The sequence below is a fragment of the Boleophthalmus pectinirostris genome, unplaced genomic scaffold (genome assembly GCF_026225935.1).
Source record: "Boleophthalmus pectinirostris isolate CB_2022bp ecotype Guang Dong unplaced genomic scaffold, ASM2622593v1 HiC_scaffold_18, whole genome shotgun sequence".
Taxonomy (NCBI): Eukaryota; Metazoa; Chordata; class Actinopteri; order Gobiiformes; family Gobiidae; genus Boleophthalmus; species Boleophthalmus pectinirostris.
In genome coordinates this window covers 3,786,786-3,809,000 of record NW_026571133.1, presented here as the reverse complement: position 1 = coordinate 3,809,000, position 22,215 = coordinate 3,786,786, and the positions used below count along the sequence as shown (strand labels likewise).

At 40.3% G+C, this 22,215-nt stretch overlaps 1 protein-coding gene across 1 annotated transcript in view; it reads left to right on the top strand.

Annotated features, from left to right (window-relative positions):
- LOC110165438 (ELKS/Rab6-interacting/CAST family member 1-like) overlaps positions 1–22,215 on the top strand; it is a 467,498-nt gene that overhangs the window by 194,584 nt on the left and 250,699 nt on the right. Inside the window, exons 14-16 of the mRNA XM_055153860.1 lie at positions 1,703–1,843; positions 10,143–10,283; positions 16,787–16,980. Of these exons, the coding sequence (XP_055009835.1) occupies positions 1,703–1,843; positions 10,143–10,283; positions 16,787–16,980 (476 nt within the window). The remainder of the gene's footprint in view (positions 1–1,702; positions 1,844–10,142; positions 10,284–16,786; positions 16,981–22,215) is intronic.

The following is a 22,215-nucleotide window of genomic DNA, read 5'->3' as shown; positions in this document are numbered from 1 at the left end:
CATTCTAAGTAAAGCAATGACATCTCCTTAGGAACAAGCAGGTGACAGAGCCTCCACCAGAGAAGTTAGTGCACTTTTATAATGAACATTTTGAAACAATATTAATGTATTTTTATCGTTAAATGGTAATAATTTTGTTTTTTAACGCGGAGGAGTGCTCTGGTTTGGTCATGAACTTTTGCACGTCTTTGTGAGCTTGTGCTGTTTTAGTGGTTGTGAAAATTAGCCCGAGTGCCAAAACATCTCACGTGTTTAAAATCACATTTGGCAGCCAGGTCCTGTCAAAGCGGCCAATATTCAACACGAATATGATTCTTATTAGTGAAGAAACAGACTACAGAGAAACTGCACTTTAAAAGACGTGATTTTGTTCTCTAGTTTATCTCTGTTTAATTAATTTGGGAGGAAAATGACCCCAAAAATCTTTAAAGGTTTCGATTTAGTAGAATTTATTTTTGCACTGATTTTGAACCAACTAAAGTAAACTTCTCTCAAATGTGGATCAGTAACAAAGCAAATGTTTTCACAATCACAATTAAAATCACCGCGATATCAGCAGCAGTTAAATACCATTGTTACGGTTCTCAGTGTCCCGGAGGTGCGCCCATGTAGACCGTCGGGTGACCGCGGGTGAAAGGACCGGCACACAGCAAAATGCAGCTGATGCCCGATTGCGTTTTGTGGACACCTTAGTCCTGGTTTAGACCTGATTCAGTCCTTGTTCAGTTCTGGTTTAGTCCTGGTTCAGTTCTGGTTCTTTCCTCCTGGTCCATTTCTGGTTTATTTCTGGTTCAGTCCTGGTTTAGTCCTGGTTCAGTTCTGGTTTAGACCTGATTTAGTCCTGGTTTAGACCTGATTTAGTCCTGGTCCTTTTAGTCCTGGTTCGGCTTTGGTTCATTTCTGGTTTAGAGTCCTGGTTTAGTCCTGGTCAGTCCTGATTTAGTCCTGGTTTAGTCCTGATTTAGTCCTGATTTAGTCCTGGTTTAGTCCTGATTTAGTCCTGGTTTAGTCCTGATTTAGTCCTGATTTAGTCCTGATTTAGTCCTGGTTTAGTCCTGATTTAGTCCTGGATTTAGTCCTGATTTAGTCCTGATTTAGTCCTGATTTAGTCCTGGTTTAGTCCTGATTTAGTCCTGATTTAGTCCTGATTTAGTCCTGATTTAGACCTGGTTCAGTCCTGATTTAGTCCTGGTTTTAGTCCTGGTTTATTTAGTCCTGGTTTAGTCCTGATTTAGTCCTGGTTTAGTCCTGGTTTAGTCCTGATTTAGTCCTGATTTAGTCCTGATTTAGTCCTGGTTTAGACCTGGTTTAGACCTGGTTTAGTCCTGGTTTAGTTCTGGTTTAGTTCTTGTTTAGTCCCTTGCCCAACAGTTTAAATAAATGATGTAGTTTGTAATACAGCAGTGGGCACAGATTTAAAAGAAAGGTTCACATATAAAATGCTACATGTACTGCATTTTCCATTCTTCATTTTGTTTCTGTAGGACAATGTGGGTGTAACTGTCATTAAAAGGAGAAAATATTATAATTTGCATGTAATAAAGTGATTTATACTAAAGAAACTAGGAGATACTTAAGACAAAATGGGCTGAGATCCGCTTCCATTTGTGTTTTCCAGGTTTACAGGTTTTGTACGTGTTGCTCAGCTCTGTTTTCTTTCGCGAATTTCTAAATGTAACCCCCATGTTTTGTTTTTCTCCAGGATAAAATCATCGAGCGTCTGAAGGAGCAGCGGGAGAAGGAGGAGAGAGAGAAGGGAGACGAGATGGAGACGAGTAAAAAAGAGCTGAAGGATCTGAGAGAGAGAGTGTCCCAGCTGCAGGCGGACCTGGCCGATCGAGAGGTAAACACACACACAGAGTTTCATCGAGCTTATGGGAACAATACACCCATTAAAACATCTTTTCTAGACTTATTTAACTCTTTCCCCCATGAAGACGACATTTGACGACCCCCGTTGAACCCTTAATGACGACTTTTGACACCTCCGCCGTATCACTAAAGACGAGATTTGACGACCTTTAGAAATGGCTCGGTTTTTCACATTTAAACAGAGACTGTGATCGGTGGGGGCCACTACAACCCACACTAGACTGACCAATAGGATTCAAGGATATGTTTTCGCCGATTTTTTCCGAAGTTAATCGAAATAGTGACGATGGTAGCTTCCGGAAAAAACACAACACGAAACACGTGCAATGGAAAGATCGCGGCGCTGCGGCGCACAGTTTTAGAAATAATGAGGAGCGGACGTATTTTATGGATAAGTTTAGAGAAAGTGACTTTTATAGATTTCAAAGTGATGATGTTGAAGTTGATTATAAAGTGGAAAACAGCGACAGCGACGGACTTTCGGGGAGAAGGTGAGAATGCCGCTGATGCGTCTGTGTGGAGTCCTGCGATGTCCCAACAAACTATCTGAGCTTTATACTCGATTATGAAAATCCGATGAAAATTGCCCTGAAATCTGGATGTTGCCCAGGTTAGTCCTTTAAAATATTTCAGTCTTTTTTTCCAAGATGCGATGTATAACAGAATCACTACAGAAAAAAACTCTTATGCGGAGCTCTGCACACGAGAAAGAAACCAAGATGACAAATACTGGACTCACACTGACGGGGAAGAGTTTTATTATTATATTATTATATTATAATAAGCTAAATTAGTTGAATAAATAAAATAAGTTGAATAAGTTAAATGAGTTGAATAAGCTAAATGGAAAAAAATGAATTAGGTGCACACAGGTGTACAACAGGTAAAAACAGGTGCACACTTGGCTCTACTGTATCTGGTGATATGAAATCTGTTTAAATACTTTGACAAAGTATATTTTTAATTTTTTAATGAATATAGTTCTCAGAACATGCAGATATCAGATGCTGAATGTAGTTTTTTGTTTTCGAGTTTGCACCTGACCAGGTAAACTCTCATGTTCAGTGAGCTGTTATACACCTATAAATGAGTTGAATCACATTTAAACATCCATAAATGAAGAGTCAGAGTCTAAGGTTTCCAGAGATACTAAATATGTCTGTGTTACAATTAAGTTCATGAGTGTAAAAATCATTTATAATCACTTGTGGAAGTCTGTTTTCTTTTATGCAGTTATGCTCTATGGGTAGAACTAGTAACATATGTATGGGTTGTTCCTAGTCGGCGTCCAGGGGGGAAAGAGTTAAAACATATTTTGTATTTATACATTTACAGGTGTTTTTTATTTCTAAACAATACATGCATCTTGAATCTCGGACTTCTGGTCGTCGCGCAATTCATACTGGGAAAGGTCCTCCGATAAAGTGAACATCAAACCGCCATGTTTGATTTCCCAGTGGGATGCGTCTGTTGTCAAAGTCGATCTTTTCAAGTCTTTTGAACCATATCGCTTTTGTTTCTGGTTCTGATATTGTCATATTTTGGTTTTGGGATTCGGACATCGTAATTGTGTGGTTGTTGGATCCTAACAGCGGAAAACGTCTCGAGAAATGGGCTTCGGAAGTTTGTGAACTCCATAAATGCAAAAGGGAAAACTGCAAACTGTTTCCCTTCTCAACGAAATTGAAAAATTGTGAAAGGCGAAGGCGATGGGCAGGATTGATCCACAGGAAGGACCAAAAAGGAAACGTTTGGCTGCCTAAGAAATAATCCCGAGTTTGCAGCGAACATTTTGTACGTGGAGCGACAACAAAGCACAATCCCGATCCGTCGCTCAACCTCAGTTACATTTTAAAAAGTCGACGCCAAAGTGAAAGTCACCAGCTGTTCGCCAAGAAACACCTTCCACTGCAAAGAGACCAAGACGTGATGTTGCTGTAAAACCAAAAGAACAAGAAAGTGTGAGCTCAGTCTGTTTGTCTTCTGCACCTCTCGATTAACAAACAGGATTTTGCTTTGTTGTTGCTCCACGTATAAAATGTTCACTGCAAACTTGGAATGATTTAGGCAGTTAAAGGTTTTGTTTTTGGTCCTTCCCGTGGATCAGTCCTGCCCATCGCCTTCACCTTTCACTATTTTTTAATTCTGTTTTGAAGGGAAACAGTTGAACGGAGGTTTGCAGTCACACACATCTGATTCCCTTTTGCAGTTATTGATTTGGCAAACGTCTGAAGCTCGTTTTCCGCTGTTAGAACATCCAACAACCGCACAATTACGATGTCAGAATCCCAAAACTAAAATATGACAATATCAGAAACAGAAACAAAAGGGAAGATAGATTGACTTTGACAATAGGTGCATCTGTAACGGCTGCGTTGTCTTCGTCAGGCCGTATACAAAGGACAGGACACAGTGTGGAGTCAGTCCGCTTTATTCCTGTGACATATAATACTTTATTAACTCTTTCCCCCCTGGACGCCGACTAGGAACAACCCATACATATGTTACTAGGGCTACACCCATAGAGCATAATTGCATAAAAGAAAACAGACTTCCACGAGTGATATAAATGATTTTTTACACTCATGAACTTTATTGTAACACAGACATATTTAGTATCTCTGGAAACCTTAAAACATCAAAATGATAAAATTCACATAAATTATAATTAAACATAAAATACAACCAGGAAATAGTAATGTGCATTTTTAACTCCATTACACATCCAACTGGGAAATTAAACATGCTCACTTTTTCGGAGGACCCTTCCCAGTATGCATTGCGCGATAACTAGGGGTGTAACGATATCCATGTCTCACGATACGATATCGTCACGGTCTGAACCTCACGGTACGATATTTATTGTGATGTCGTGGGAAAGCTCACGATATGGTGGGGAGGCTCACGATTAGGGATGTAACAATATCCAAATCTCACGGTACGATATTTATTGTGAGATTTTGTGGAGGCGAACAAAATTGTTACTATGCGACTTTTTCTTTTTTCTTCTTAAAATGCCCTGACAACTTAACCCAAAGAACTAAGACTTAAAGGTTGTATGGAGGATTTTTTTTGTTTCAAATTGTCAATGATAGATTATAGAGATGCAGTAGCCTTGTAATTATGATGACCAAAAAAAAGAGAATAAAAATTCATCAACTCTGGACGTGGTGGGGCTAAACATTTGCCAATAGATAACGACACTGCCTCGTTATCTGTGAGCTGACAGGCTGTCAATCAAACTCCCTACGTTTCTAGTGTAACTGACTTGCCTGCGCCGCCGGTACGTGGTTTACGTACGACTGTCACGCAGTCCACAGACGCAAGACGCACAGACGCTGTTTACTCCACCAACGCAACAGTTCTTAGCGGCTTTTTTTGACCTATATCTTCCTCGCAGTTCGCACAAAGTTTGTTGCAATGGCGACAAGAATCCAGGAGCAGTTCGCCGCAAAAGAAAGTCCAGTTTTTGAGGTCGCTGAAAGAAGAAGACAAGGGGAAAAGCAGCGAAGCCAAACTAAGGTGATTCTTGTAGATTCATTCCAGCGATGGCGCGACTGAAGCAGACGCAGGGTCTAAAGACTGACGCACTGGTCCACAAATTACTCCTGGACAGGAAACTTCTGCTTATTATGAAAACGTACTTTATTTCCAAGAGCTAGACAAACGTTTTTCAGGACACGAAAGCGATATCCTATGTCTGAAAACGTAATTTTCAAGGCAAAGAAAGAGTCCGCTTGCTGCTGCGTGTTGTAGCTAGTTCATTCGCACTGAATCTCCGCGCAACCTTCTCTGCACCCCTTTCCTGCTCCTGTCCCCGCTGCCCGATCCGCTCTTCCCCCTGCTCCTCACTTCTCCGGGCACGAAATCTCCGCGCACCGCTCCCTCTCCTCTCTCCTCTGCTCCTCACTCTCCTCACTTCTCCGTCTTGCCTAACCAACACTGTAGTTAGTTGTTTACAAGTCATGTGCAGCACCGGCTGTAAACAAACCTGTTTCTGGCGTAAGGAGGAGGAGGGAGGAGGCGTTTCTACGTAGGAGCTGTAGGGGAGGGGGGGTGGTTTCACACATGCGCAACATTTGAAAAAGGACAAACAGTCGCTGGATTTCTCGTTCCTTGGAAAATCCTCTATACAACCTTTAAAAGTGCTTATTTCTTGTAGTCTACACTTAAATGGAGCAAAGGATCATGGTCTATGTAGTTCTTTGTCTTTTTTTTTTTACAAATTCTTGCACCATAACTTTTAATTTAAGCAAAGAGACTTGTAATTTGATATATATTGATGTATTGTGATGGTCCACGATATTATTGTGAGAACTTTGACGATACGATATTTCGGTTATTGTTAAATTCGTGATGCATGTTTACATTGAAATTTCAGTTTTCTGAGTGTTTCCTGTTTGAGGAAAGAACCTAAATGTGTCATATTTGTGTGTTTAAACATGTGCGAATGAAACAAAACACAACTCCAGGTCTGTTTGTGATGAGGAAACAACAGAACATGGATTAAAAAATAAAAAAAAAAGCATAATTTAGGCGCTTTAAACTACATGGAAAACTTTCTGCAGTACAAGCATTCCTTCTGTTGTGTGGGTTTGATGACAACAGCGATATTGTGCGTTCTTGTGTCTAAATATAAACGAGCGAGCGCAGCGAGGGCCCAGTCAAACAGAATGGTCTGCAGTCTGGAGCTGGGATTGTCACTGAAGGGTAAAATTACATGTTCCTGTGTCAGAGTCTCCTGGTTTATGTGTCTCTGCGCCAACCAGAAGAGGTAAAGACCAAAAAGCACCAAAACCAAAGCTTCATGGACGAGAAGGGAGGGTCCCAGAAGAGGTCAGATGAACATGGGGGCGGGTCTGTCGCTGTCTGAAACACGTGCTGCTACAACGCATCAAAACTGGGACCAGAATTGGAACTTAACCAGGACTAGAAAAGGACTAGACCAAAACAAACCAGGACTAGACCAGGACTGAAACAGGACGAAACTAGAAGTAGACAAGAAATAGATGAGGAGGAGATCAGGAGTAGACCAGGACTAGACCTAGGACTAGAAAAGGACTAGACCAAGGCAAACCAGGACTAGACCAGGACTTGACCAGGTCTGAACCAGGACTCAACAACAAGTAGACCAGGACTAGAACCAGGACTACACCCAGGAATATACCCTGGAATAAAACATACACAGCGCATTAAAACTCGGACCAAAATTGGAACTTGACTAGGACCAGGCCCAGGACTAAACCAGGACTAGACCAGGACTGGACCAGGACTAGACCATAAGTAGACCAGGACTAGACACAGGACTAGACACAGGACTAGAAACAGGACTAGACCCAAGACAAAAGACTGGAATAAAATATATACAACACATCAAAATTGGGATCAAAACTGGAACTGGACCAGGAATATACCAGGACTAGACCCAGGACTAGACCAAGACAAACCAGGACTAGACCACGACTAGACCCAGGACTAGACCTAGGACTAGACCCAGGACTAGAAAAGGACTAGAAAAGGGCTAGACCAAAACAAGCCAGAAGTAGACCCAGAACTAGACCCAGAACTAGACCAGGACTAGACCCAGGACTAGACCAGGACTAGACCAGGACTAGACCAGACTAACCAGGACTAGAACCAGGACTACCCAGGAATATACCCTGGAATAAAACATACACAGCGCATTAAAACTCGGACCAAAATTGGAACTTGACTAGGACCAGGCCCAGGACTAAACCAGGACTAGACCAGGACTGGACCAGGACTACATAAGTAGACCAGGACTAGACACACAAACAGACTAGACAGAAAACACTGGAATAAAATATACACAACACATCAAAATTGGGATCAAAACTGGAACTGGACTACAGGACCAGAACTAGACCAGGACTAGACCAGGACTAACCAGGACTAGAAAACGACAGAAAACGACTAAACCAAGACACCAGGACTAGACAGGACTAGACAGACCCAGAGACTAGACCTAGACTAGACTAGACCAGGACTAGAAAAGGACTAGAAAAGGACTAGACAAACAGGACTAGACCAGACTAGACTAAACTAGACCAGAAGGACTAGACCAGGACTAGAAAGACCAGGACTAGACCAGGACAGAACCAGGACTGACAACAGACCAGGACAGGAACCCAATATACTGGAAAAAACATACACAGCGCATTAAAACTCGGACAAAATGGAAGACTAGGACCAGGCCCAGACTAAACCAGGACTAACCAGACTGGACCAGACCATAAGTAGACTAGACACAGGACTAGAAACAGACTAGACCCAAGACAAAAGACTGGAAAAAAATATACACAACACATCAAAATTGGGATCAAAACTGGAACTGGACAGGTATACCAGGACTAGACCAGGACTAGACAAGACCAGAACTAGACCAGACTACAGACAGACTAGACAGACTAAAGGACTAGAAAAGACTAGACGACTAGACAAGACCAGGATAGACCACGACTAGACCAGGACTAGACAGACTAGACTAGAAAACTAGACCAAAACAACAGAATAGACCAAACTAGACCAGAACTAGACCAGGACTAGAACAGGACCCAGAATAACCTGGAAAAAACTACACAGCGCATTAAAACTCGGACCAAAATTGGAACTTGACTAGGACCAGCCCAGGACTAGACCAGGACCAGACTAGACTAGACTAGACACAGGACTAGACTAGACCCAGAAGACTGGAATAAAATATACAACTAGATCAAAACTGGACTGGGAAATACAGACTAGAAGACAGATAGACCAGGACTAGACCAGACTAACCCAGGACTAGAAAAGACTAGAAAAGACTAGACTAGACCAGACTAGACCAGACTAGACTAGACTAGACCAGGACTAGAAAAGGACTAGAAAAGGCTAGACCAAAACAGCCAGAAGTAGACAATAGACCAGAACTCAGAACTAGACCCAGGACTAGAACCAGGACTACACCCAGGAATATACCCTGGAATAAAACATACACAGCGCATTAAAACTCGGACCAAAATTGGAACTTGACTAGGACCAGGCCCAGGACTAAACCAGGACTAGACCAGGACTGGACCAGGACTAGACCATAAGTAGACCAGGACTAGACACAGGACTAGAAACAGGACTAGACCCAAGACAAAAGACTGGAATAAAATATACACAACACATCAAAATTGGGATCAAAACTGGAACTGGACCAGGAATATACCAGGACTAGACCAAGACAAACCAGAACTAGACCAGGACTAGACCAGGACTAACCCAGGACTAGAAAACGACTAGAAAATGACTAGACCAAGACAAACCAGGACTAGACCACGACTAGACCCAGGACTAGACCTAGGACTAGACCCAGGACTAGAAAAGGACTAGAAAAGGGCTAGACCAAAACAAGCCAGAAGTAGACCCAGAACTAGACCCAGGACTAGAACCAGGACTAGACCCAGGACTAGAACCAGGACTACACCCAGGAATATACCCTGGAATAAAACATACACAGCGCATTAAACCTCGGACCAAAATTGGAACTTGACTAGGACCAGGCCCAGGACTAAACCAGGACTAGACCAGGACTGGACCAGGACTAGGCACAGGACTAGACACAGGACAAAACACTGGAATAAAATATACACAACACATCAAAATTGGGATCAAAACTGGAACTGGACCAGGAATATACCAGGACTAGACCAAGACAAACCAGAACTAGACCAGGACTAGACCAGGACTAACCCAGGACTAGAAAATGACTAGAAAACGACTAGACCAAGACAAACCAGGACTAGACCACGACTGGACCCAGGACTAGACCCAGGACTAGAACCAGGACAAGACCCAGATAGACCAGGACTAGAACCAGGACTAGACCCAGGAATAAAACATACATAATGGAACAAACTAAATCTATCGCAATAAAACTAAGGTCTTCACTTGACAGAAATTTAAATTTGGTTTAAAATGTAAATGTTATTAAAGGGAGTTTTAATTTCAATAATTGTATTGTACACGATGAAGTCAAATCTGTGTTGCTCTAGAGCAGATATATTGCAGAAGCAGCTCAAAATCTGCATCTGATCATAAAGTGTTTTTATTTTATTGAAAGTTGGAAAATGCTCATGTAACGGTGAATAATTTGGATGCTCGGAATTAAGACAAGTCAGGAATAACTCTGGATCAATACATGCTGTAAATGAAGTTCTGTTTTCCATGTTTTTAAGAGAGTAAAACTCAGACACAGCCCCTTTAATGCGTCTCTCTGCTCTCTCCAGGCGTCTCTGCTGGACCTGAAGGAGAAAGCCTCGTCCATGGCCTCGTCTGCGGTGAAGAGGGACAACCGCCTGAAGACTCTGGAGATCAGCCTGGAGCAGAAGAAGGAGGAGTGTGTCAAACTGGAGAGCCAACTCAAGAAGGTTAAACAACACTTACAAATACACTTTACACACGAGCAAGTAACAATGCACTTAGTACTTAGTATTTATTTAAAAAGGGGGTTTGTGATTCACCCACAAACCATGACGTGACTAGTTCAAACATCTCCGTGCCATTGTTGTTTTCCAGAGTAAGACAAGACAAATCTATAATCATCTTCACTACAAACTATTCCTGCACTACTTAATTCCAGTAGCTGTGGTATAAAACCTAAAACATATACATTTTTTATTTCAAATGATAATCCAGTGCACCTTATGTATGAAAATAGACCAGAGAATTCAACATTATTGATATTGTGCCTTATAATCCGGTGCGCCTTATAGTCTGAGAAATACGGTAGCTTTTACTGATAATAATTTTGTTGCTGATTTAGTTGCAAAAAGATTGGGCACGATGGCTACCTCGTTTGTTATAATTTGATGTTTTGGTTTTGATTGATTGATTGATTTGTTTTTATTTTGAGTTTGTGCCAAGAGAGAAACAATAATCATATACACTACATACACATTGTAAACAACAGAAAAGGACATTTCTCGATAAGGAGTGGGAAGAAGAAAAACTTATATGAACCCACCTCTGTTCATCATGACATAGTTTCAAAAATGATGTGGTTGCTTCTAGGGATGGGCATTCGATTAAATTTTATTACTCGATCGTCGGAAGAATTAACGATCGATTATTGATTAATCATTAACGTTTTTATATTTAAAATGATCATCATTATTATTATTATCTGCACTACTAATCTGCATAAATAAATTCAACTTTACGACATATAAACCGTAACTGCTCTAGAGGGCGGCATAAACATCTCAGGTTGAGCTGACCCACGGTTTGGCTGGTGTGATTCCAGCTCCCACAGGTGAATGCTGTTGTTGTGTCCTTGGGCAAGACACTTAACCCACCTTGCCCACAGTGTCTGCGTACACATGTGGGTGTGAATGGGTGAGTGGTTCCTTGTTGTAAAGTGCCTTGAAGGTGGAAAAGCGCTATAGAAAAATGTGACCATTAGAGCCACATCAGCCCGTTTGACATTATAATGTGTTTAATTCAGTTTTGCGCAACTCTCACAGAAACAAAACTTAAAATCACATGGCTAATTTGCATAAACTAAGTGAAGAAAAAAAGCAGCTCTTGTGCTGATGCGGTTCAACTTCTGTCGGATTAAAAGACATGACTCAGGTGAATACAGGTTAGTGTGACCATATTTGCGTTTGTCAAAACCAGGACACCGTACGGGGGGAGGGAGGTGGGGACTCGTCATCCGACATTGAGCGACTCTCACCTGGCAAAGCTTTTTAATGTTTTTCGGTGTCCTGGTGAACTTTTTCCCACTGGACACCGAAACATATGTGCTGCTTTTGTCAGGTAGTGCGAAGATTGGCTCCAAAAGACCCAGAGTCGAAGCAGTATTAAACGGGTTTTAATGAATCCAAAAGACTTGCAAAACACAGAAACATCCACAGAACAGAAAAACAATCTGATAAATGGGGGAAGACAAGACACAGACTAAAAAGGGGAGCTAATGGGACACAGGTGCAGCACATTAGGGCGGGGCAGTAATCAAAGGCGGGAACACAAGAGGGAGGAAGTAAACTGCAACAGAAAACAGGGTAAGTAATTACAAAATTAAAGGGAACAAACAGGACATGACAGCTTTGTACACTGTGCACATGGCCTCCCACTTGTCCCCACCGGAACGGAAAGCGTGGAATTTCTTGTACAAGTCATCGTTAACTGCACATTTACGCTTCGGTACGTTGCAGGCTGAATGACTGTTTGTGTCTCGCTCCTTCTGAGTGCAGAGAGACACATGTCCGGACGCCCGTTTGTACCCGGACACGGACGTTTGGTCTCCCTACGCTACGCACAGCAACCTGCATTCGGTTTGTCGATTAAAATTAACGTAATCGATGAAATTCTTAGTGATCAATTATCGATTAATCGACTAATCATGCCCATCCCTAGTTGCTTCTGTACATTGATCACGGAACTTAACAAATATTTGGGCTCAGTCAAGCAGAAGTAAACAACAAGGCCAAAAATTCAAGTTAATGCATCTGATATAAAAATGTATTGAACAGATACATATGTACTCTAGTTTATGAAACTGTTTACCTTTTTTCTGTACCATTTTTGATTCTAAAGTTACATACGTTTTAAACAGACCATGTATGAAACATGGAACAAAAATTATTTCCCAAATTTCAAAGACCTGAAAATCATGTAAATAAACTGGATGTATTTCATCATATCTTGTGTTATTCCATCTTTGAACTGTTGATGAAGGTACATGATTTTTTTTTTTTTATGTATTTAAAATGATAAAAATTTCCTTGGAAGGACTGACATATTTTATAGAAATAGTTTCCTTTCATTTTGAAGTAATATTAAAGTATTCGGAAGAAAAAAGCGACAAATTATGTAAAATCCTGCACCTTCTACTTGTTTGCACAATTTTCCCTCCGTTACTTTTCCCTCCGTTACCATGACCTTTCTTAATAAAAAAATCTCATGACTCAAAAAGTAAGAGGTTTTTCAACCTAATCTTGTACCATATGGTAGAAAACTATATGAAGCAAATATTCAAACCAGTTTGTTAAGGATATGTAAGTGAGAACCAAGAGTTATCACTGTTTGTATTTATTGCCCAAAAAGTGCTGCATATTTCATTCCCTCCGTTACCAACATGAGTTTTTACATTTTTTTGTCAACAACTTGAAAGAATATCACAGGTTTAACTTTACCCTGTTGGAGTGTAACTCTTTCCTACATTCTGATACTTTACTTATTTCAATAGTTCCTCTAGTTTCTGAATAAGAGACATTTGAATGTCAAAAATCTGCCCCCGTTTCCCTCCGTTACCACTTGACCGGATCCATTTACATTTTCAAGATGATTATCCAATCAGAAAGCAGAATGATCCTCACATGAGTCATTTGGGTTGCCAGTTTCAATGCTTAAATCCAGTTGGTTTAAACCTAAAATGCCACTCTCTGATCTGAATGTTACCAAGTTTGTGTTTTGACCATGTTGCAGTACTTTTACCCTTCGTATCGTACGTTCTTTCCGTTGGTGCTGTTTAAAAGGCCCATGTGTCAGACTGTGATTTTTGGCTCATTTTACAGTGACATGAGTCCAACACCACTTCATCACACACATACAACTTACAACACCCCACCTCTCTCCCCCTCTTCTCTCTCTCTCTCTCTCTTTCCCTCTTTGCTTTCTTCTATCGCTTCCTTCCCTAATCTCTCTTCCACCATTTTCCTTATTTCCATTTTCGTTTTTCCTCTTTCTATTTGTTTTTTCTCTTCCCCCTGCTCTCTCAACTCCGTCGTTCTCTCTCACACCTCTCACTTCACCCACTTTCAAATCTCCCTTTTCTCCCTCTCACTCACCTCTTTCCTCTCCCATTTTTTCCTTCTCTCTTGTCCCTACTCCTCTCTTCTCTCTCCCTCTTCTACCTCTATCCTTCTCTCTCCTATCCCTCTCTCTTCCCACCTACGTCCCTCTCTCTTTTCGTCTCTCTCTCTCAATGACCTCTCTCTCTTTTACCATTGATTTCTTTTTCTTCTCTTCTCTTACCCTCTTCTCTCTTTTTTTTCTGTCTCTCTCTGTCTCTCTCCTCTCGCTACCTCCTTCTCTCTCTCTCTCTCTTTCTCTTTCCCTCTCGTGTACGTGTTTCCAGCCTCGTGTGTGTGTTTGTTTTTCACATGTTCACACCAACACACACGACATAACAGCCAATAAAACAGTGTGTGGAGACTTTATGACAACTTCACACCACTCTCCAGTTCTGTAAAAGGTACTAGAGCTGAAATTAACTATTATTTAATCAAAATAATTAATAAAAAAAGTAGAGATTTATGTGTTTTTTAGATCAGCCCTAGATTTAAAAGGTCCAAGATCAGGCCTAGATTTCAGGGGCCGTCCACACGACAACGTTTTTGGGTCAAAACGTAGAAGTTTGTATTCGTTTTGGTTTTTCGTCCACACGAAGCCAGCGTTTCAGGTGGACGACAACGGAGGGTTTTGAAAACGGGTTCCAGAGTGGAGAAATCTGAGAACGCCGGCGTCACGTTGTCGTGTGGACGAGAAAACTGCAGCTTTTGGAAAATGATGACGACGCGAACCCGTCATCGCCAGGGTCCTCCTATGCAGCGAAGCCCGCAGCCCTCGAACTGGCTTCCACGGACCACAAGCTCGTTGCCAAAATGGGACAGTGTAGCCCACGGAGCCGCTCCTGTCGCCAGCAACCGAGACACACGCTAATGCTAATGTTAAGAACATGCACCGCAGGTTACGCACGGATCAACTACATTTACACTGAAATCAATCTGTGTATCACCGTATCAGAAACGAACTGCATCCACACACGTCGTTTCTGTGTTTGCAAGTCTTCCTCCACACAGCTTTGTGCATATTTATTTACATTTTACAGAAACGAAACTTAAAACCACATGTCTCATTTGCATAAATTGATCTAAAAAAAAAAAAAAAACAGCTCGCTCCTTGTGCGCTGATGTGGTTCAGCTTCTGTCGGACTAAAGGACACGACTCAGTGGATTTTATGTGTTCTTTCTGTGACTTATGTTTAACTTTTGCCAAACAAAATGGTTATATTTCTGGGATACATCAAAAATAGGCTAAGTTACCTTAAAGTTAAAAAAACGGTGATGAGATCTGCATTATTGAATATTATTATCATTGTTAACAGCGCCACATACAGGTGTGGCAGATATATTACATCGTTTTCACTCAGTGCTCCTTCGTGTGGACACAAGTATTTATTGATCCGGTACATGTGTGGATACGAATTCCAGGAGAGTTGATGTGTGGACGTAGCGTTAAAAGGTCCTAGATCAGGCCCTAGATTTAAAACGTCCCTAGACTTAAAAGGTCCTAAATCAGGCCTAGGCTTAAAAGGTCCCAGATCAGGTCTAGACGTAAAAGGTCCTAGATCAGGCCTAGTTTTAAAAGTCCTAGATCAGGCCTAGATTTAAAAGGTCCTAGATCAGGCCTAGACTTTAAAAGGGCTAGATCAGGCCTAGACGTAAAAGGTCCTAGATCAGGCCTAGATTTAAAAGGTCCTAGATCAGGCCTAGATTTAAAAGGTCTAGATCAGGCCTAAATAAAAGGTCATAGATCAGGCCTAGATTTAAAAGGTCCTAGATCAGGCCTAGATTTAAAAGGTCTTAGATCAGGCCTAGACTTAAAAGGTCCTAGATCAGGCCTAGATTTAAAAGTCCTAGGTCTAGATAGGCCTAAATTTAAAAGGTCCTAGATCAGGCCTAGATTTAAAAGCCTAGATCAGGCCTAGATTTAAAAAGGTCCTAGATCAGGCCTAGATTTAAAAGGTCCTAGATCAGGCCTAGATTTAAAAGGTCTAGATCAGGCCTAGACGTAAAAGGTCCTAGATCAGGCCTAGATTTAAAAGGTTAGATCAGGCCTAGATTTAAAAGGTCCTAGATCAGGCCTAGTTTTAAAAGGTCCTAGATCAGGCCTAGATTTAAAAGGTCCTAGATCAGGCCTAGATTTAAAAGTCCTTGTTTAGGCCTAGATTTAAAAGGTCCTAGATCAGGCCTAGACGTAAAAGGTCCTAGATCAGGCCTAGATTTAAAAGGTCCTAGATCAGGCCTAGATTTAAAAGGTCCTAGATCAGGCCTAGATTTAAAAGGTCTAGATCAGGCCTAGATTTAAAAGGTCCTAGATCAGGCCTAGATTTAAAAGGTCCTAGATCAGGCCTAGATTTAAAAGGTCCTAGATCAGGCCTAGATTTAAAAGGTCCTAGATCAGGCCTAGATTTAAAAGGTCCTTAGATCAGGCCTAGACTTAAAAGGTCCTAGATCAGGCCTAGATTTAAAAGGTCCTAGATCAGGTCTAGACGTAAAAGGTCCTAGATCAGGCCTAGATTTAAAACGTCCTTGTTTAGGCCTAGTTTTAAAAGGTCCTAGATCAGGCTAGATTTAAAGTCCTAATCAGTCTAGATTTAAACATCTAGATTTAAAAGGTCCTAGATCAGGCCTAGATTTAAAAGGTCCTAGATCAGGCCTAGATTTAAAAGGTCCTAGATCAGGCCTAGACGTAAAAGGTCCTAGATCAGGCCTAGACGTAAAAGGTCATAGATCAGGCCTAGATTTAAAGGTCCTAGATCAGGCCTAGATTTAAAAGGTCCTAGATCAGGCCTAGATTTAAAAGGTCCTAGATCAGGCCTAGATTTAAAAGGTCTTAGATCAGGCCTAAATTTAAAAGGTCCTAGATCAGCCCTAGACTAAAAGGTCTAGATCAGGCCTAGATTTAAAAGGTCCTAGATCAGGCCTAAAAGGTCCTAGATCAGGCCTAGATTTAAAAGGTCCTAGATCAGGCCTAGATTTAAAAGGTCCTAGATCAGGCCTAGATTTAAAAGGTCTTAGATCAGGCCTAGGTTTAAAACGTCCAAGATCGAGTTAAATGACGTGTTTATCTGCGTTTCCTTCAGGCCCAGAGTGCAGCCGCAGAGTCCCAGGCGAGCTCTGAGCTGAGTGAGAGGATCTCGAGTCTGGAGCAGGAGGTTTCTCAGCACAGAGACGACGCAGCCAAAGCTCAGACGGAGGTGGAGCGGCTGCTGGAGATCCTCAGGGAGATGGAGAACGAGAAGAACGACAAAGAGAAGAAGATCCACGAGCTGGAGAGGTGAGGACACACATAAGGAGAAGAAATTATGTTAAAATATAAAAATACAAGACATGGTAATGCATTAGAAGCCTATAAATAAGTGCAAATTAAGCTTATAATCAGAGGTAGTTAGCGTGGAGTTTCACCAAAATAAAATAAAATAAAATAAACGTCCAAAATATATAAATGTATTTAGTACATTTTGACTTCTACCATATAAATTGGACAGTTTTTTTGTTTAGTCCAGTCTGTTTGGGCAATTAACATTATACGTTCTTAAATAAAATAGAAAACAAGTAATAAAAATGTCTCAGCTATAAACAAAAGGTCGTAAAACAGTGTAAAAATGACATGATGATTGACAGGACATAGGTTTATCTGTTACATAAGGGTGAGTTGTAGCCCAGTTGTAGGGAGTATTAGAGTACTTCTGTTTGATAACTAGTCTGGATTTAAGTTCTTCTTGAAGCATATTTTTGAGTAGGGCTGAGCAATTAATCAAAAAACTGAGGGATGGTGAATGAATCATGTTTAATCGTCAGTGACACGGTGAGTTTTTGAATCGAGAAATCCACAGCCGGTCGTCTTCCAATAAAAACATGTGGTCTGGAGCAGAGTTCAGACTTTGGAGGGAGAAATTTGAAGCCTGTAGTGTTAATATGTATGAAATCAGTACTAATAACCTTTTTGAAACAACAACAAAATTTGTGGATAGAATTGAAAAAAAAATAAATAAATCATGATACATTTTTTCCCCAATATTGATTGATTGCTTTCAGATTCTATAAGGTGATTATGTCATATTACCAGATGGGGGCTAAGGGCCAGATTTCCCTACGGCGGATGATTTATTTATCAGCAGATGTGCGCAGCCTGAGTGCAGAAAGAGCCGCTGTCTGTGAAGTTAAAGAAGTTGCAACACTGGCCAGTAGAGGTGTGCATTGCCTTGAGTCTGATGATACAATACATCATCAATAATATCATAATATGCATGTCACGATTCAATATATCTCGATATATCCCTATACTAAAACACAGGACGATATATTGCGATTTATTAATAATTACTTATATTAATACAGTCAACTGCACCTTCACAAGAGCACAATTGGATGAAATATAATTTATAAAAATGTTTAAGAACAGTGAATGTAAATAATAAATTTTGGTGAAAAATATTATTTTAAAAATCCATTCAGATGCATTTTGAATCGATTTGAGAATTGTGCAAGGACGTTTCACGATATATCACTGGATCGATTTTTTTTTTTCTTACACCCCTACTAGCTGGCGCTGTTGTCAGCATTAAAACAGTTTATTGTTGTGTGAAAAAATGCTGATATGAGGCTAAATTAACATTGGTGAATGAGATACGTCTTAATGCGTTAAATGCCGGTGAGTGCATAAACGACGAGAAGAAATGTCTCAAATTTGAGTAGCCGGACATCCACTCATACCTGATCGATAAACCTATCCCCGCCCCCGGGAGAGTCTGAAATCTGCTGAAATCTTACGAGACACAGACATGATACAGACAGGACAGCGACTCTTTCTGCAGGAGACATGCGCAGTAGAGCCCAAAGTGACATAATCTAATAATCCTGCTGTTGATTACACTCTACTTTGCCATGAAATATCCGAAAGGTAAATTCTAGAAGTGTAACAATATCCAAGTCTCACGATACGATATCGTCACAGTATGAACCTCACGATACGATATTTATTGTGATACGTTGGGAAAGCTCACGATTATGGATGTAACAATATTCAAATCTCTCAGTACGATATTTTCAAGATATTTATCTCTCACTACGATATTTATCACGATAGTTTGTTGAGGCTGCGAACAAAACTGTTAATATTCTACTTTTTCCTCTTAAAATGCCTTGACAAGACTTAAGCCAAAGAACTAAGACCTAAAAGTGCTTGGAACTGTTATTTCTTCTTGCAGTCTGCAATGAAATGGAGCAAAGGATCATGGTCCATGTAGTTCTCTGTCTTTTTTTTTTAGCTATTGCTGCACCATAACTCTTAATTTAAGCAAAGAGACTTGAAATTCGATATATTGTGACAGTCCACGATATTATTGTGAGAATTTGACGATATCAGTTATTGTTACATCCCTTGTAAATTCACAAATTTTGAACCTATTTTTTTACATTTTTAACTAAACTCAAAAACTCACTGTAGCATAACATAATTTACGATTTTAAGAATTAAAATTTTTGTTGCTCCTCATCTGTGTTCGTTAATATCAGCCTATAAAATACTGTGATGTAATAGCCCAGCCCTATTTTTGTGAAGTATTGATCGAATGATAGGAGTTTTTTTCATGACCTATGCCGACGATTGTTTAGAATCCAAAGAGACTGATAAACTTAGTCGATATTTTTGGACTAATTTTGATTATTTTCCCCAAATTCTTGACTTAAATTGACTAAAAACTCACCACAAACCTTTTAAAAGAGCTGTGTAGTCACGTTGTGTGCAGTTTTCTCTTTGTAATAAAGTCAGAATCAGAATTTATTTGTCATTTCAGCATTAAAAAAAACCCCACAAAACTGTACTGTGGTCCAAGTCAGCTAAAATAAAGTATCGACCTTTGCTGGAGATTTAACTAATTAACAAAAAAGTGCAAATATTCTCTGTAGTTTATCTACCTCTGCTTATAAATCTTATGTTAATTTTCTTTATACAGTAAAAATTAAGTACATTCACACTAATCATCTAGCTTTTTGTCTTTTTCCACCTCTTTTTTTCTTCGTTTTTCATCATTTTTTCTTAAACCATCAACAATGTTTTCTTGAATTTCTCTTTTTTCAAATGTATTGTTGAATTACCTACACGTTTTCATATGTCTGAGCGCGTTTTACATTTATATCTTTGCATTTCGATTACGCAAAAGAAATCCTCAACTCCAGAGGAATCAGACCCCGCCCCCTCCCTCTCAGCAGCCAATGGGGGGGCTGGTCTGGGACTACCTGGGCACGTGAGTGGCTAGTGGACCTGTCACTTGTTTGAATACCAAAAAAAAAAACTATTAAAAAACTCACTTTGCTTGACAGACGAAGGGATATGAGAGCGCTCCCTTGTGGAAAATGTGAAAAGGTGTTGGATTTAAATTTAAAAATCTTATAGTTTTGTCATTTAAATTGTAAAAAGTGCAAACCGTAATGATATTTTCAGATAAAGAGGATTCGTAAACCTGACTTTTCCACATGGGACAGAGCTGAGAATGTTCACTAATAAACACCAGGGCTGCACAAGAATCTGTTATCGCAAAATCAGCTGTCAAAAATATATAATGTCACTAATTATTATTTATTTCTTACAATAGCTATACATTTAAGCAATTTTGCTAGCTATTTAACAGAATTTTCACTAATTTTGGGCCTTTTATCTGTTACAAACAACTCTCGATGACAAATAATAAATCAAAAACATACCTGGAGTTCTGTTTTGTTTCATTCATACATATTTATTCTTGAATGTTGGTAGTTGATAAATCCAAGTCAGTTCCTCCGACATCTGTTGTAAATTCGTTCCGGGAAAATATGGACGCCCGAGAAAGTTTAATGTTTATTTTGTTCGCTTATGTAGTTAAAGCGCCACCTAGTGCCTCCGCTCAGTTTCATTTCTCTTCAGCGACTAGGTCAGGAATCAGAATACACTAGACGGTTTGCAAAAACCACGGAAGTGCGACTTTGGGCACCAGCCAATCAGCGAAGAGCCAGACATCCTGTGTTGACAACGATTCCCGAGATCGAGGATTTAAAGCCGGAATAAAGAGAATGTTTGGTGAATTTTATCAAGGGGAAAGACGTTATTGTCCTTCTTCCTACAGGATTTGAGAAAAGCTTAATATACCAGTTAGACCCGTTAGAGGTGCACTACATACCTCACGACCAAATAACAGTGATTGGTTAAATGATAAAAAGTACCCGTCTTCCGTCGAGCTAACGAATTCTAACACTGCAAGGTCAGACGGTTTCTACGAAGTGAATGGCAGTTTGTACTAGTAGTTTATTTTCTTCGGTCGGTTAACATAACCGCACATCATATAACAATGATTTAACACAAAAAATTATGCAGTTAATGCATATCAATAAAGTTATTCTGTAGACTGAAGGGGTTAAGGCTGAAGTTTAACACTTGTTTTGCCAAACCCTATTAACATGTAGAACAGGATACAAGATGGCACAACTATTTACAGAACACATACACAATACAGAACACAATCCAGCATACATCGATGTTTATACACACACACACACTGACCCTGTACATGTTAATAATTATACCTATTGGCTTATAAATACACTTAAATATATAAATATAATTGGGGGTTACAGTTATTCTGTAGGTTCTGTATGTAGTTTGACTTTGACATGTTCAGAAATCCATCCAATTCGATCTGTTAAAAAGCAGGCCAAGTTTGTGTTTCGAAACCCCGATTTGATTGGCCATTCCATTGCACTTTTTCGAGGTGGAGGTTGATTTTCCCAGAGTCCTGAGCGCAACAGAACTCAGCATAAAGCTACGTTTATATGATGATGGTCTGAACAGAAGACGCAAAAGTGGCGTCGCGTCTTCACTTTTTATTCCACGTTTAGACGAGCGTTTTCGGGAGGAAATCTGCGTGCATATGGTGACGCAAAAGTGTGTGGAATTCGATTGGGTTTGTATGTCAGGCGGTGATGTATGTGATGTAAACTCGTACGCAACGTGAGCAGATCTGACCAGAGTTTTGCGTCTTGGGCAGCGTAGACCAAAAAACTACGTTGGAGTGTATTCAACTTTTCCACTCTGGAGGGTAGTTTCAGATTTTTGCATTTTTAAGCCCCAAAAACGCCGTCACCGTCTAAACGAAAGGCACTTCCGATAAAATATTCTGTTGTTTTTACCCGCAAGCGTTCTCATGTAAACAGACCCACAGACACAATTCTTCTGCATATTTAGGTTCTGCTCCACCTCGTGATGTCATGTTGTAAAATAGCAAGAGCTCCACTGCGTTTTTAAACTCCGCACACCTTCGCTAGAACAAAATCTTTACTGAACAAAACGTAAAATGTAGACCAGGGGTGCTCACACTTTTTCAGCATGCGAGCTACTTACAAAATGATGAAGTCATAAAGATCTACCTAATACAAACTGCACTGAAACACTTTTTTGGACCCTCACCCACAGTTTGAGAACCTCTTAGAGAACTTCCTCTGGCACTTTACACAAAACTGTGAAAAAAGTGAAGGAAGA